The sequence below is a fragment of the Panthera pardus genome, unplaced genomic scaffold (assembly GCF_024362965.1).
Source record: "Panthera pardus isolate Hobbes unplaced genomic scaffold, ASM2436296v1 HiC_scaffold_6, whole genome shotgun sequence".
In the NCBI taxonomy this organism is placed as follows: Eukaryota; Metazoa; Chordata; class Mammalia; order Carnivora; family Felidae; genus Panthera; species Panthera pardus.
In genome coordinates, this window is record NW_026526991.1 from 97,254,945 (window position 1) to 97,271,254 (window position 16,310).

A 16,310-nucleotide genomic window follows, 5' to 3' on the forward strand; every position below is an offset into this window, starting at 1 on the left:
CAGCATTCCTGAGGATGGAGGGCATGTTATCTAGCCCCTGGTTACTGTTTTCCTGCAGAAGGGGTTCCTTCCCAGAACCAGCTCTTCTCACTTGCCTGCTGGTGGCAGAGATCCAGAGGAACAAAAAGCGAAATCCTGCCTTTTCCTTTGTTCCCTGCAGGGCACCGGCCTCCCTCCTCAGTTTGGCGACCAGTGGCCCTGACCCTGCTGACTCTGTGTTTGGTGCTGCTGCTTGGCCTGTTGGCCCTGGGGCTTGTGTGTAAGTCTGCGCTCTGACTTGGCGGGAGGATCTTGGTTCTAAGGGTTGTCTGGGATGAGAAATACTTTTATGATTTTTTTTTTACTTTAATTCTAACCCTAACCCTAACCCCATGGGTACTTCAGTGTACCTTATTCTAAAGCACCCATGTAAATGATGAGTAGTGAAAGAAGCATTAAGATACAGCAATCGCTTGCCAGCTAGACTTTTCTACATTACGTTTGAGATCGAGCAGGGTTTTGTCCGTTTCCAGGTCGATATTTAAAATCAGCAATTTTTAATGCATGCATGATTTAACCCTCTTTTATTCTACAAAAGAGTAGAAGCAGTGTTTTTTGCTCTTAGTATGCATGACTCAGCAGGCTAATACAGAGGGAAGAGATTTCATTGATGTCTACCCCCTCAATATAAGGAGGACAGACTAGGTCCTTAATGACCACAGTATTTTTCAGAAAGCCCAGGAAGTTATAGAATCATTTTGCAAAATCTTGTGAAAACCAAACAAAGAAACATGCGTGTGGAAAAGTCTTGAAATTTCAAACCAGGAAGCACAAGTTCAAAAACTAAAAAAGCGAAGTGGGTGAATTTGCTTCATGAGATTGAGACCCTATAGTAATGTTTCCTGAGCAGTTGAAGAAGGTGGTTCAAGACATCGTAAGTTTTTAAAATTAAAAAAATATATGTTTCTCTTTCTACCATGGCCTCCAAAGTTTTAATTCATTTTGATATAATTTGTTTCATGACCGCCGTTACTTTTAGGGATATGAAGCAACTTTCATGATTCATGAAGGACTTTTCTACTTAGATTTAGATATCTGAAATCTGGAGTTTAAGCCTAAGGGTTGGTTGAAATTTTCTAGACAAGAGATATTAAGGATGTTGCTTGTTCTCACTGAACCCAGTGGGAATCCATAAAACTATGGAAATGATAATAGGACTACTTTAATGACTGAATGAGATAACAATATATGCTGATTGTCCATAGTCAACATAAGAATCATTAGATGAGTGGATTTGTGGTTTCAGGTTAAGCAGTGCTATAAGCGTATGCACAAAATATTTATTGAGTAGTGAATATGGGTGAAGATTTTAGTCCTGAAGTTAGAAACCGTTATTATGATTCTACATTGTCAGATCAAAAGACGGAGTTTGAGATATTAAACTGCTTGAGACAATACAATTTATTGTGTACTGCAGTTCAAACTTGAATGCACGTGATATGAAATCTCAAAGCATGAGATCTTAAACAGTACAATGTTTTTTCTTCCCCGTATGTAAAAAGGGGAAGTAGAAATGAAGAAGCCAGCTGTCCAGTCTGACTTGGTAACTCGGGTTAGTTTTCCAGTTCTACCAGCTTTCCAACACTCAGCAAGACAGCATTTCTAACAAGGAAGAAAGATTGGCAAATCTCTCCCGACAGCTGCAGTCTCTCCAGACAAAGAACAGGAAGCTTGCAGAAATTTTGCAGCGCGTGGCTGAAAAACTGTGTCGTGAGCTGTATAACAAAACTGGAGGTGAGTCCTGTTTACTAAGCTCCCTCCGCCCTCAGGATATCTGTCATGGTAGAGCTGACTTTCCCATCCATGTACCTGGGAGTCACATAATATTCAGTTTGTTGTCTGGCAAACATAATAAAGAATTTGGGCGCCTCCCATCCCCAGTTACTGGATCATTTAGTTCAGGTACCTCTGTGTTATAATACTAAAAAGATTCTTTAAATTCAGACATTTAAAAAAAATTTTTTTTAACGTTTATTTATTTTTGAGACAGAGAGAGACAGAGCATGAACAGGGGAGGGGCAGAGAGAGAGAGGGAGACACAGAATCTGAAACAGGCTCCAGGCTCTGAGCTGTCAGCACAGAGCCCGACGCGGGGCTCGAACTCACGGACTGTGAGATCATGACCTGAGCCGAAGTCGGACGCTTAACCGACCAAGCCACCCAGGCACCCCTCAAATTCAGACATTTTAAACAATAAAAACAATTAACGTTGAATAACCAAGATAACAGTGTACGTAAATAAAATACAGAGTTATTTCTTAATTTACCTTGGCACATAAAGAGCTGAGAGTAGTATACATTTCGTAATGAGTTTATAAATCTTTTCTCACTGAGAAGTTAATGAGCTCGTAACTATAGTTCTCCCATTTTAAGAACCACACTGGCATCAGGTTAAAAATGCTGATAAACGGTATCGGGGCACCTGGGTGGCTCAGTCGGTTAAGCGTCTGACTTCGGCTCAGGTCATGATCTCATGGTTTGTGAGTTCGAGCCCCGCGTCGGGCTCTGTGCTGACGGCTCGGAGCCTGGAGCCCGCTTCAGATTCTGTGTCTCCCCTTCTCTCTGCCCCTCCCATGCTCATGCTCTGTCTCTCTCTGTCTCTCAATAATAAATAAACAGTAAAAAAATTTTAAAAAATGCTGATAGGCTGAATAAAATCACAGTCATTTAAATCCACTCTGCCTTGCCTGGGTACCAGAAATCTGCATTGTGGTGATGATGACAATGCCAGTGATAGATGAGCCACGCTTTGATGACCATAAGACCGGAAGCCTCATCTCATTCCCAGGGCTTTTTCTCCTGTCTTTTTTGGGTTTCATCATGCCTAACTCTATTCAAGTTAGTCTTCTCTTCTGTTCTGCTCATTGTGTGAGCACAGGAAGCAACCCACATTTCGAGTCTACTGTTTATTTTTCTTTCAGGGACTTTAAATTGGGTTGAAGTCTTCCTCCTCCATACGGGTATCACTTCCCACGCTAACCAGACAGCCAGACTGCGTGGTTAGCCAGTAAATGGCACCCACGTGCACGCTTCCATTTCTCTAAATGACTCTTTTCCGCATGACTCATGGCCTCACTGGTCATGATTTTCTTTCTTTTGTCTTTCTTTGTTAACTTTCTTGAGGAATAGTTGACAAATGTAGTTGTGTATATTTGAAGTAGATAACGTCATGGTTTGAGGTACACATACATTATGCAATCATACTCAAAGTCAAGATGATCAATGCATCTAACCACCTCATAGAGTCTTGTTTTTTTCATCTTGTGCTTCCGACAACCCGCTGTATGTTGTCTTCTACGGTGGGCGCTGTGCCTTCGAAAGGTAATCCAAGTTTCTCTGAAACCGGTGGTATCTGGGATTTACAGCTAGCTGTATAAAAACAAACAGAAAGCTGGATATGCAAGTAAACCATGCCTCCCTTAAATATAAAATCTACACGCCATCTGTTAACGATATCCCTTATTGCCATGAAAATGTCCATATAGCTTTGGTTTGATGTTCCTTCTCAGTTTTATTCTGATGCTCTCCATTCCTTTCCCATTATCCATCCATCCATCCACTCTTCCATTCAGCTAAGATTTATTGACCACTGACTGATGCATGCCATGCAACGTATACACAGATTTCTGCCCTCATAGACCTCTTGCTCTATTGGGGTGGTGGTAATAAATAGACTTAAAAACATAAAATAAGATGATCAACTTGTTCCAGTGTGCTGGAAACTTTTCCAGCTTTAGTATTGAAAGTCCCACATTTTGGGAAAGCTCAGGTTTCAGGTACACAGGAAAGGGTTGGTCAAACTAAACATAATCTATAAGAAGGTAATCAATCCTATGGAAAATAAAGTAGATAAGGCATGAGGCATCAGGCATTTAGGGATAGTGGGTTGCTAATTAAAGTAGGGAGACCATAAATTCCTAATTAAGGTGAGGGTATCGGAGCAAAGATTTGAAGAGTTGGGGGAGTTAGCCATGTAGATAATATGGGGAAAGAACCAGCCAAGGAGGTTCTGGAAAGAACCAGAACAAGAAGTGCAGGAGCCCTCAAGTGAATACAACTGCCTGTTCAGGGAATAATAAGGAGCCTGTGTGCCTAGGGCAGAGTGAGGGAGTGGAGAACTAATAGTGATTATTTATGGCGTTAGGTGACATGGTAAGGGATTTGGCTTCTATTTTGGGCAAAATAAGGATCCACTGCAGCATCTCCGGCTGAGGAAATATATATCTGACATGAGTTTTAAAGGCTAACTCTGCACATATGTTGAAAATAGACTGGAGGAAGGAAGAGTGAAAACAGAGAAATGACATCAGAAATGGCTTTTGCAGTCATCCAGGAGAGCGATGATGGTTCCTCAAACTAGGATGTTATTAGTGGAGATGAATGAAGGATGGAATAAAATGGGAGGTGAGAGAAATAAAGGAGTCAAGGATACCTCCAGAGATTTTGGACAACGCAATTAGGGGAGATGTGATCAAGTGAGATGGGGCAGAATTCTGTAGTTATGAGGGGGAAGGTTAGAAACCAAAAGAACACTGTTTTGGGCCTGTTGAATTTGAAGTATCATGTGGATATCCAAGTGGAGAGCTGAGCCTAGTAAGTAGTTTGCTATAAAGTCTGGGCCAGAAATATCAACTAACTTACGAAAAATCTCCCAAATTATTTACTTATTTCAAACTTCGTTTTACCTTAAGAAATATTTCACATACACACACACAAAAAAATACAAACAATAACATCATACCCATTAGCATATTGACCATTTACATTGTAACATGTTAACATTTTGACACTGGGTTGTTTTTAAAATAGATATATTTTTATGGAATGATTGAGTTCCCATACCTCCCTAAGGACTGTGGTTACAAATATCTGTTCTCAAAAGCCCAAGGCCATGTACCCTCACCAGTGTTAAAACCATGGCTTTCAGGGAGATTTACCCTTTGAATTCATACTTTGCTTAGTACTTATGCTTTTTTTTTCTTAAATTTTATTGACTTTTTTTAGAATGAGAAAAGAGTCCATATCTTATTGGTATATATTGCATTTTAAAAAAAGCCTTTGGGTGCCTGGTTGGCTCAGTTGGTTAAGCATGGAGTCTTGATTTCAGCTCAGGTCATGATCTCATGGTCATGAGGCTGAGCCCCTCGTGGGGCTCTGTGCAGGGCATGGAACCTGACTGGAATTGTCTCCCTCCCTCTGCCCCTTTCCTGCTTGAACACGTGCATATGCACATGCTCTCTCTCTATGAAAAAAAAAATTTTTTTTTTTTACAATTATTCAAGAGAATTTTGAGGAAGAAAAGTACGGAAGCTTCAGTTGTTTCTTAAATACCATGCATAATGAAAAGCTCTTTATGAAACTGAATATTCTCTGTTACATATGGCAAGAAGCAAGGAAGTTCCAATCATTCATTGCTAGGTTCCAAACTCCATGAAAGCAGGTAGTGTCTGTTTTCATTTTTTTTTTTTTTTTTAGTTTTTTTTTTTTTAACGTTTATTTATTTTTGAGAGCGAGAGAGGGAGACGGAGAGAGAGACAGAGAGAGCACAAGCAGGGGAGGGGCAGAGAGAGAGGGAGACAGAATCGGAGGCAAGCTCCAGGCTCTGAGCTGTCAGCACGGAGCCCAACGCGGGGCTCGAACTCACGGCCCCGGGAGATCATGACTTGGGGCGAAGTTGGATGCTTAAGCGACTGAGCCACCCAGGCGCCCCTGTTTCAATTTTCACTGGATATTTTCAAATTGCACTGTATATTCAGTACCAGTAACAACTCATGGCACATAGAGAGTGTTCGGTAAACATTTGTAGTTATCATTACCTGGGCAACTAAATAAGAGAAAGGGCATCAATTCTCTCTTGAGTCATCACGTACTATTATAACTTCAGGAAAGGAAAGAAGGTAGACCTGGATAGAAAAATAACGTATCAAAATTGGTTTCTTTCCGGGGCGCCTGGGTGGCTCAGTCGGTTAAGCGTCCGACTTCGGCTCAGGTCACGATCTCGCGGTCCGTGAGTTCGAGCCCCGCGTCGGGCTCTGGGCTGATGGCTCAGAGCTTGGAGCCTGCTTCTGATTCTGTGTCTCCCTCTCTCTCTGGCCCTCCCCCGTTCATGTCTGTCTCTCTCTGTCTCAAAAATAAATAAACGTTAAAAAAAAAAAAATTAAAAAAAAAATTGGTTTCTTTCCAAGAACACAGATGCAGCCCTTGTCCAGAAAAATGGAAATGGCATGGGGACAAATGCTACCGATTCTGTAGAGACAGCAAGAGTTGGCAAGGCTGTGAATATTTCTGCATTGCAGAGAACGCCACCATGCTGAAGATAAACACGCAGGAAGTGCTGGTAAGATCCTGAGGCTTAGTCGGTGCGTGAATTGTTCGCAAAAGGAGATCTTTCAAAGCGCCGTATAAGAAGAATCTAAGGAGTCAATGCTCACAGAGTCTCACACTTACTGCCATCAAGGCCTAAGTCTTATTCCTGTTGTGTCGAGTGATTCCCTGGGTTATGGAAGAAGGCATTTTCTGTTCTCCACAGAAACCCATGCCTTAGAACCACGAGAGGAGGCGCTTCAAAATCTCCACCAGTCAGGAATCAAATTAAAACCTGTTTTCGTGCCTCACCTCCTTGGTTGTGGGCAGGAAGGGCACAATATGGAGGCAGTGTCAGAAAGATGAAAATAGTCCTTCCTGTCCTTCTTTTATAAAGGGACAAGGCCTTTCATTAAAAATATTTCATTAAGTAAATCATTACTAGAGTTTGCAGATAAATATCTTGCTTTCCAGAAGTTTATAACCTAACATAGACTGGTCAAGGCAAATATGAATGTGAAATTATAAATTGACATATATTAAGTATATGCGGTTAAAATAAACTCTAAAAATCACGTAATTGTCGCCACCTTAAAAAAATATTTATCGTTGCCTTTGGATTTAGTCCCTCAAGCAGTGTGGCCATTATGTATTTATCATTGTTTTAGCGGAGGTCTCGGCCCAGAGTAAGTAGTTTATCCACAAAGGATTATTTAATTGAAATAAAAGGCCACCTCACTATGCAAACGCTTAACATCCCTCTGGTTACATCCGAATTCCTACCTACTTTCTGAAATCTGTGATGAATAGAACTCTGCACTGTCTCTTATCCACTAAAATAATATTTGTATCCTTTCTTGACAGCTCAATTTAGGCAGAAAGGGAGGTACCTTTATTTGACTAAGACAATGTGTCGTACCATAAGCCCATCTAATTTTTCTTATTCTCTTTGTTTCCCCCACCTCTCATACATACTGAGGACTCAGGTATATAATTGAACTGTGTTATATATAGTGGTAGGGAATATCGTGGAAGTTATACAGTGATTTTCTCTCATGCTTCATATCCTTGTATATATTTAAATCATTTCCATGTGATTTATATTCAGAACTTTTAATTTGAGGGATCTACTCTTCAGTCGGAAGTATTTCAACTACACTTCTTTTGATAGGCCTACTTGATGACTATTACTTAGTGATAGTTTCACATACACTGCCAATAATCTTTTCTTGAACAAACATGTGCCATTAACTAACTGAAGGGTTGAAGACATAAAAAAATGTGTGTGTCCTTAAGGAACTCATAATATGGTGGAAAAGAAGGACATAAAAATGGATAATTATCACAAATTTATATAATTTCTATGTTATCAAGAGTGAGACTAGATAGAAGGAAGTGAATAACTTAAAAACATTTCAGTATAGGGGCGCCTGGGTAGCTCAGTTGGTTGAGCGTCTGACTTCGGCTCAGGTCATGATCTTGCGATTTGTGAGTTTGAGCCCCACATTGGGCTCTGTGCTGATGGCTCAGAGCCTGGAGCCTGCTTCAGATTCTGTGTCTCCCTCTCTGCCCCTTCCCATGCTCATGCTCTGTCTCTCTCTGTTTCTCAATAATAAATAAATGTTAAAAAAAATAAAAAATTTTCAATATAGATATTAGGGAAGAAATTATATATATGAGTATATACGTATATATAAATACTATACAAAAATATAAATAGACACACATATAGGAAAAATTTCTCTGCCCTTCCTTGTCTGAGACATAAATCATCCTTCCAGATTTTCTCTTACATCTTTTTGCATTAAATTATATTCATTAGTCTTTTCTCCTTCTGGGTCAGTCCCTGTATAAAGGTTATTTTTCCCATGTTTACACTTGTCCTTCCATATTCTTCCATTTCCCAGAATTACTCCCCATCTCTTTGTAAATCTGCCTCTCGTTTTTTTATATAAACCTTAGTATTTGTGACTTGCAAATAATGGGTCGTTTATAAATCTTGGTTGATGAGATTCATGGTTTCAGAATATCAGTATACATTCCATAATTATTAAGACAAGATCAATTCTTTAACTTGGCCAAATTGACCTCCCCGCAGACACTTTTTCTCTCAAGGGCACTATCACCTATGTGGGGCAGGACTCATGTGTTGTTCTTGTATTAAAAGTGTTGGCTGGCCCTACACATCTCTGTGTGTATAGGGTGTAACATCTCTAAAGCTAAAGATTTTCTTGTGTGCCTTTCACAGGAGTTTGCCATGCCTCAGAGCTACTCTGAGTTTTTCTACTCTTATTGGACAGGGCTATCCCGCAATGGCAGCGGACAGGCGTGGCTATGGACCGATGGAACCCCGTACTCCTCTGAACTGTAAGCCTTCAGAACATTTTGTGGGAAAAGCATTTAATAGAGAGGGTTTGCTTGCGTCACAGGGTCCAACAATTGGGTTCAATCAGCATTAGTCGAACATCTGCTTCGCACTGGGTGCGGAGTTTGTAAGAGGATGGACCAAGACGTTCAAAAATAAAACGTAGTGCTTGCTTTCCAATGGCTTATAAACCTGTGAAGGAGACCTACAAACTGTTAGTGAAACAGTGGGGGCAGTTCCCCGTCTGGATGCTTTCAGAGTGTTTATCTCAGGGCCTGAAGTCCCTTGGAGTTATCAATACCCAGAGACAATATAAGACCTCAGATTTCTTGGCTTTCTGGGTAGTGTAATAGGGAGCGCATATTTATTTATTTATTTAATTTTATTTTTCATTTAATTTAATTAATTAATGTTTTTAATATGAAATTTATTGTCAAATGGGTTTCTATACAACACCCAGGGGAGCACATCTTTAAAAGTACAGTTTCTGAGACTAGATTTGCTGACGTTGTAAGAGTAATATTATCAAAAATTACTTTTACTTATATGAGCACTTAGATAGGATTGTCATGGTATCTTTTGAAACAGGTAAATGTAATACCTATCCCCAAATATATTACAGTTTAAAGCCACATTCGGACAGATACCTTTCTTCTCTTTATATTGTACAGGATATCTTCTCCCAGGAGGTAGGACATAATCAGTGTAATCATTTTTTTTTTTTAATTTTACAGTTAATTAAACTGAGTCACAGATGATTTCTCAGATGGTGGTAAAATCATATGATAAATTTGATGGATTGTAGCATGCATCCTAGTTTTAATTAGAAACACCTTTTGTTGCTTTAGATGAACGGATGCTTCTAAGAATGAGTATGGAAATTGAGGGGCTGAAAGTAAGAGCTTGGTGACCCCGTCTTCGCAGTAAATTCATTCTGCGTGTCTATTCTACAATTTTGTCAAGCGAAGAATACTCCCTATGTACTCTCTGGGTATTTAACATTTCACTTTAGAAGTAAACTATGATTTGGGGCGCCTGGGTGGCGCAGTCGGTTAAGCGTCCGACTTCAGCCAGGTCACGATCTCACGGTCCGTGAGTTCGAGCCCCGCGTCAGGCTCTGGGCTGATGGCTCAGAGCCTGGAGCCTGTTTCCGATTCTGTGTCTCCCTCTCTCTCTGCCCCTCCCCCGTTCATGCTCTGTCTCTCTCTGTCCCAAAAATAAATAAAAAAACGTTGAAAAAAAAAAAAAAGAAGTAAACTATGATTCAATTAACTTTTTTTTTTTTTTCTTTCTTCAAGGTTGGAGATTATAATAGATTTCACCAGCCTAAGAAGCAGGGACTGTGTGACCATCCTCAATGGGAAGGCTTTCTCAAAGGACTGCAAAGAGTTGAGGCGGTGTGCGTGTGAAAGAAAGGCTGCAGCAGTGAAGCTTGAGAGTCTCCATTAGCCTCTTTGAGCCATTACGTGGAGGTGATTGACTCTTCCGCCATAAAGGTGATGTCAAGCTCCCTTCAGGGAAATTGAAGATCAGAACAAAAGTCAATTTCTTTATGGGCACCTGTAATAATTTGGTTTCAGTTCCTTTTTTTCTCCTATTGGAGCCATGTTTGTACAACAAAGCAGCAAAATGGTTTGAGCCAAGCAAGGTCATTGCAAAGGATATTCGAGACATTGGGAAATGGAAAAAAAGGAGGAAAGGCAGTTTCTCTGACAGGTACAAGAAACACTTTCCTGTTTCCTGCTCAAGATTGCCAGCATTTCTGAGCTTGGGTTCATGCAAATGTTTATGAGTCACAAAGAAGTCCTATCTGCATACCACCCACCAGTCGCAGACTTTCGTAAAGTTGTAATCTACCTTCTTGACCTAGAGATGCTTTCCAGCGTTCTTCCTTCTCATCATCTAATATCATCTGCCTTTTTCCATGTCTTCCTTAATATTTGGAGAAGTGAGAAACTTACTGAAGTAGAGGAAATAAAGGTGTGTAACATTCTTTACTCCAAAGGTCAAGTAGACCATGAGAAATTAGCAGTCATTTTCTATACAACGTTCTTAAATACAGAACTAATTCTTTCTGTTTCTGTTTGCTTCAGTCCGTACTTTTCCCTTTCTACTCTCTCAATAAAGCCCCCATCTGCCATGTCTAGGGCTTGCTTCCCACTGGGATAACTCTCTTTATTAGAATCTTAACTTCTTATGAACATACCTCCCCATGTTGACTTAAGACTCCAACAATTATCTCCTTTCCTGAGGAATTTCTTCCAAGAAAGAAATATTCTCAGCTCAGTTTTGTATCCCAGTTACTGCCCCAATCCTCCCTTCAGAGAGATTGAAGACCAGAGCAAATGTCAGTCTCTTTATGTGAATCTAATCATGTGAGTCTTTAATCATTTCCTATTTTCTTCCATTTGATCCATGCTTATGCCTTTCAGGTACTGAAGATTTAATAATAATAAATGTAAATAATGTGAAATGTATGTGATTTGAGAATAGATTTGTGATTTGGGGAAATTTTCAGCGTGGAGATGTTCTTCAAACTATGATAGCAACCTGTGTTTTGGTTGTTTGTGCCTTACAGAGAGTTTGTAGAGACTGTACAAGAGTACTGATTATTTGATCACTGGAAGAAGATAAGTCTTTGAGAGGCACACTGATTTCAAGAAGGTGGTTTTAGCACTTTCCTGAGATGAAATCTTTTGAGGCAAGCTGGTCATCAACACAGGGCTAAAGATAAGTCAGGGAAATTTTAATAGGTTGAGTTATCCAATCAGGTCCTGGAAAGGGGAAGAGAGACTGTGACATTTGCACACATCACTGGTTTGTTGTGTAAGCATTCCTTTCTCAGGAAGCCAATATGCACAATCATAACAGGAGTCATGGTAAATAACACCATCACAACCACTGACTGTTGGTTTATGGAAAAATCAATTCTAAGGGTTTCATGCTAGAAAGGATCATCTATTATAAATCTTTATTTGTCAGCAGTGGAAACTGGGGTGTTTTAGTTTTATTTTCAGTAAGCATCTATCTCATGGTAAAATATTAAGTTAGCAATCATGATAAAGAGAATATTTCTGTATTCATTTTCATAAGACTGCATTACTTAGCAATCACTACTTGTGGATTGCTTACTTATGAGTTAATTTTCTTTTCAATTTTCTGTCGATTCGTCAGGAAATGTCTTCAGCGTTGAACAAACTTTGTCTTGATTTATTGTGTTGTGCAAAAATAATTGCACCTGTGGCCATAAAATGAGATGTTTTAGATCCCCTATACTGATTCATTATTGGGCAAATCACTTTACCTCATGAAGTTTATTTCATTAAGTATGAAGTGGAAATGTTTGTAATTTTCTCGTGGTGCTGTTGTTGGCTGAACTGGGGTAAATATGAAATTAGTTTTACAATCTAAATTGCAATATGAAATGTAAACGACATTAACAACACGTAAAAAAAGGATTTAGTGTTTTCTTTTAAAGTTTATTTATCTATTTTGACAGGGACACTGTGAGCAGGAGTGATGCAGAGAGACAGGAAGGATCCTTGGGAGAGGATCCCAAGCAGGCTTTGTGCTCTCAGCAGGGCTGGATCCCATGAACCATGAGATCATGACCTGAGCAGAAACCAAGAGTCGGACGCTCAACTGACTGAGCCATCCAGGCACCCCTATTTTTTTTTTTTACATAAGGGACCACAAAAAAGCATAAGCAACCCTTTTTGGATATCTGTATTCTTTAGTAAATTATCGAGAGGCACTTACATTAGGAAGATGTGGAGATTACCAAATGTTTTTTATGATGAGTGCAGATACTTAATGAATGCAATTAATAAAATAGGCACATAACAAGAAGTGTGGTTTAGGACTTTAGTTAAGCAATTAAGTGTTATTTAAGTTTTGTGACCACAGGAAGAAAACATGGTTAATATGAGAAAGTCAAATTATTTTGTGGACTAAGTTGTAAAACAGGGACATGGGACACATCGTTTTGACCCCTGGCATCCTACATAACTGCAGTCTAGGTCAGGGTTGAATGACAAGTGTCTCTTTAAATGCCATTGCTTTAAAGAGACTAGCTGCCTGGAAAGTGGGTGTTGAAAAGTGTTCTCCCTTCAAATCTGCAACCTAAGGGAAAGTGTCACTTTAGATAGTGAAGAGGGAAAAAATAGCATTTACTTGACATTCTTGCTATTCTTAACCCTATTTCTTTCCATATTTGCCCTCGGTCCCATCATCTGTATCACACAACTTGCGACACTGATCACAATATGAGCAGATATTTCGAAAGAACAGAAATATAGTAGGGCACAACATTTTCTCCCCATTTTTTAAATACTTAAGAATAGGAAATAGGGGCTCTTGGGTGGCTTAGTTGGTTAAGCATCAGACTCTCGATTTCAGCTCAGGTCACTGTCTCATGGCTAATGAGATCGAGCCCCGCATCAGGCTCCCCGCTGAGACTGGAGCCTGCTTGGAATCCTCTTTCTCTCTTTTTCTCAAAAAAAAAAAAAAAAAAAAAGGAAATAATCATGACGTGAACTTGGAAATGTGATTTGCTAAGACATGTTTCCATGGATAATCAGAAAAAGCAGCACCGCGTGAATTAATTTTTGGCTCGTGAAAACTTTTTCTCTTCCAGGCTTTTGTGTGGTTAGTTAATTCTGAAGAAATTTCAGGAAAAGTCAAATGAGGAACATAGCCTTTCCTGGTAGATCTGAGTTCCCTAGGGTACACAATGAGTTATTTATTTTCCTGAGGATATTGAACCGCTTTTAAAACTTATCAACAGGAAACAGATCATGAGCCCTGTCCTGTAACAGCAGGAAGAGTGAGAAGTGTAAGGGGAGCTTTTACATTGGAGACATAAGCGCTTATGAAATAAGTAGAAGACTCTAGTAGATTGCCTTGGGTCTGGCCTTAATATTTGTTATTTATTTATTTATTTATTTATTTTTAATATGAAATTTATTGTCACACTGGTTTCCACACAACACCCAGTGTTCATCCCAACAGGTGCCCTCCTCAATCAACTACTTTGTAAAGGGATTCTTGTCATTTTCGCAGAATGCAAAAACCATCGTTATTTTATTTACAGTGTACATAACTTTTTTACAAGGCTCGTTGTATGAATAAGTTTTTAGGATCCGGTAATATTATTATTCTATCAACATTACTATTCTAATGTTTTCCTTTTTATACGCTTAATGTACTTTAACCATAGCTTGTAACAAAGCTTCTTTACATTTATAGGATAGGGTTTTATGTTTCCTTTCCTCCTTTTTCTTAAAGCTAACTTGGATTTCAATGAGATGGATGAAAGATATCCAATTGAGTATTGGTGAGACCAACATATAAAACTTGTTATCTCTGTGCCAAGGCCCAATCCCTTACCAGTGCCTGGAAAAAGACCTTGATACTCTGGGCCAAAAGCAATCTGCAAGAAAAAAAAATTTCCACCCGTAATATCTATGTGCAAAGCAGTATTGCCACTGAGGAAATTTGTAGGGTCCTATGCCAGCTGCACTGTAGATAAGATTCTGGCTTGTAAATTATGCATCACATATTGATGGAATGACATCAGCTGAAGGATGTTTGCCTTTGGCTTCATTGTACTTTTTCTTAACAGAGTTATTAAATGCTTCCTATCCTTTCTGTAAACATAGTTCCATGACAATACTCTGAAGAATCTTGAGACAGTCAAATTGTTATTGTTTCTCGTTTATTCCAGGTTATTATATTCAACCGCCAGCTGTCAGCTGTGAAAACCAAACACAGGACTCAACTTATACTGTGTTTTCTGTGCTATTTTCCTTTTCCAGTTTCAGCAGAAAATTAGACAAAAACCCCTGTTATTGAAAAGCCCACCGTTTAAACTCCAGGTCAAGGGTAAATTAAAAAAACAAAATAGGGGCGCCTGCGTGGCTCAGTCCAACTTCGGCTCAGATATGATCTCACAGTTTGTGAGTTCAAGCCCCACGTCGTCTCTGTGATGACAGCTTAGAGCCTGGAGCTTGCTTCCCTCTCCCTGGAGAGGCTTAGAGCCTGGAGCTTGCTTCTGTCTCCCTCTCTCTCTGTCCCTCCTCCCACCCAAAAAAATAAATAAACATTAAAAAAGTCAAAACAAAACAAAACATGAAAACATGCTCTTCCCATCCTTAAAGGACCTTATCCTTCAAAGGTCACCTTTTACAATAGACTTCTAGGTTCATTGAAGTTATTTCCACTAGCCTCAGTGGATTTATTTTGTTTCACTTTATTTAAGCGGTATCTTTATTGTAAAGAGAGATGAGAATCTAATGTAGCTCAGCTAGTCCTTGTGAAAATACTTTAGCTTCTCAATATTCCTGTAACCTGAGCAAGAAAAAGGGTCATGTTTATCTGGACTACATTAATAAAGTTGATGCCTACAGATGACTAGTAATTTACTCCAGATAATAATAATGAGCACTGATATAGTGTCAAACTCTAGGAAAGGCAATAGTTTCAGCAATTAACATACATTAATAATTTAATTCTCAAATAATATTTTGAAATAAGTCCTATTACTATTTTACAATGAAGAAATTGAGGCACAGAGAGATGCAGTTACAGTGGAATGTTACTTCTCCAAAAAAGACATCCAGATGGCCAGCAGACATGAAAAGATGCTCAACATCACTTGTCATCATGGAAATGCAAATCAAAACTGCCATGAGATGTCACCTTACACCTATCAGAATGGCTTAAATCAAAAGCACAAGAAACAATAAATATTGGCAAGGATATGGAACAAAAGGAACCTTCTTGCACTGTTGGTGGGAATGCACACTGGTGCAGCCACTTTGGAAAACAGTATGGAGGTTCCTCAAAAAGTTAAAAATAGAACTAGCCTATGATCCAGTAATCATGCTACTAGGTATTTACCCCCAAAATACAAAACACTAATTCAAAGGGATACATGCACCCCTATGCTTATAGCAGCATTATTTATAATAGACAAGATATGGAAGCAGCCCAAGTGTCCATTGATTAATGAATGGATAAAGATGTGGTACACATACACACGCACGCACACACACACATAATGGAATATTATTCAGCCATTAAAAGGAATGAAATCTTGTCATTTGCAATGACATGGATGGAGCTAGAGAGTATAATGCTAAGTGAAATAAGAAAGTCAGAGCAAGACAAATACTATATAATTTCACTTATATATGGAATTTAAGAAACAAAGCAAGTGAGCAAAGGGGGAAAAAAAGAGACAAGCCAAGAAACAGACTCTTAACTACTGACAGGAGACTGATGGTTACCAGAGGGGAAGTGGGGGGGTGGGTGTTAAATAGATGATGCGGATTAAGGAATGCACTTATCATGATGAACACAGGGTGACGTATGGAATTGGTGAATCATGACATTGTACCCCGGAAATTAATACTACAGTGTATGTTAACTATACCGGAATTGAAATTTTAAAAATAAAAAAAAAATGCTGGAGTGTTAACCTTGAGAGTCCCAGCCTGAGTCCTTTGATTTGTGAGTACTAGAGACAGTCAGAGAGAGGAAAGAAGGAAGTTCACAGCTGTCCTTTACTGGAGATGCACTGGTACTGACGGCCTAACTACTC

General features: G+C 39.3%; 1 protein-coding gene across 10 annotated transcripts in view; it reads left to right on the forward strand.

Annotated features, from left to right (window-relative positions):
• The window catches only part of CLEC1A (C-type lectin domain family 1 member A), a 33,647-nt gene that overhangs the window by 12,410 nt on the left and 4,927 nt on the right, over positions 1–16,310 (forward strand). For 2 of the 10 annotated variants that reach the window (XR_008419401.1, XR_008419402.1), the window contains exons 2-6: positions 161–259; positions 1,597–1,773; positions 6,225–6,376; positions 8,591–8,709; positions 10,006–10,687. Coding sequence is in view for 5 of the 10 variants with exons in the window: in XM_019436389.2 (XP_019291934.1) it covers positions 161–259; positions 1,597–1,773; positions 6,225–6,376; positions 8,591–8,709; positions 10,006–10,156 (698 nt within the window). In the remaining 5 variants the exon portion in view is untranslated. The other 8 variants (XR_002076545.2, XR_002076546.2, XM_019436389.2 and 5 more) reach the window with 8 other exon arrangements.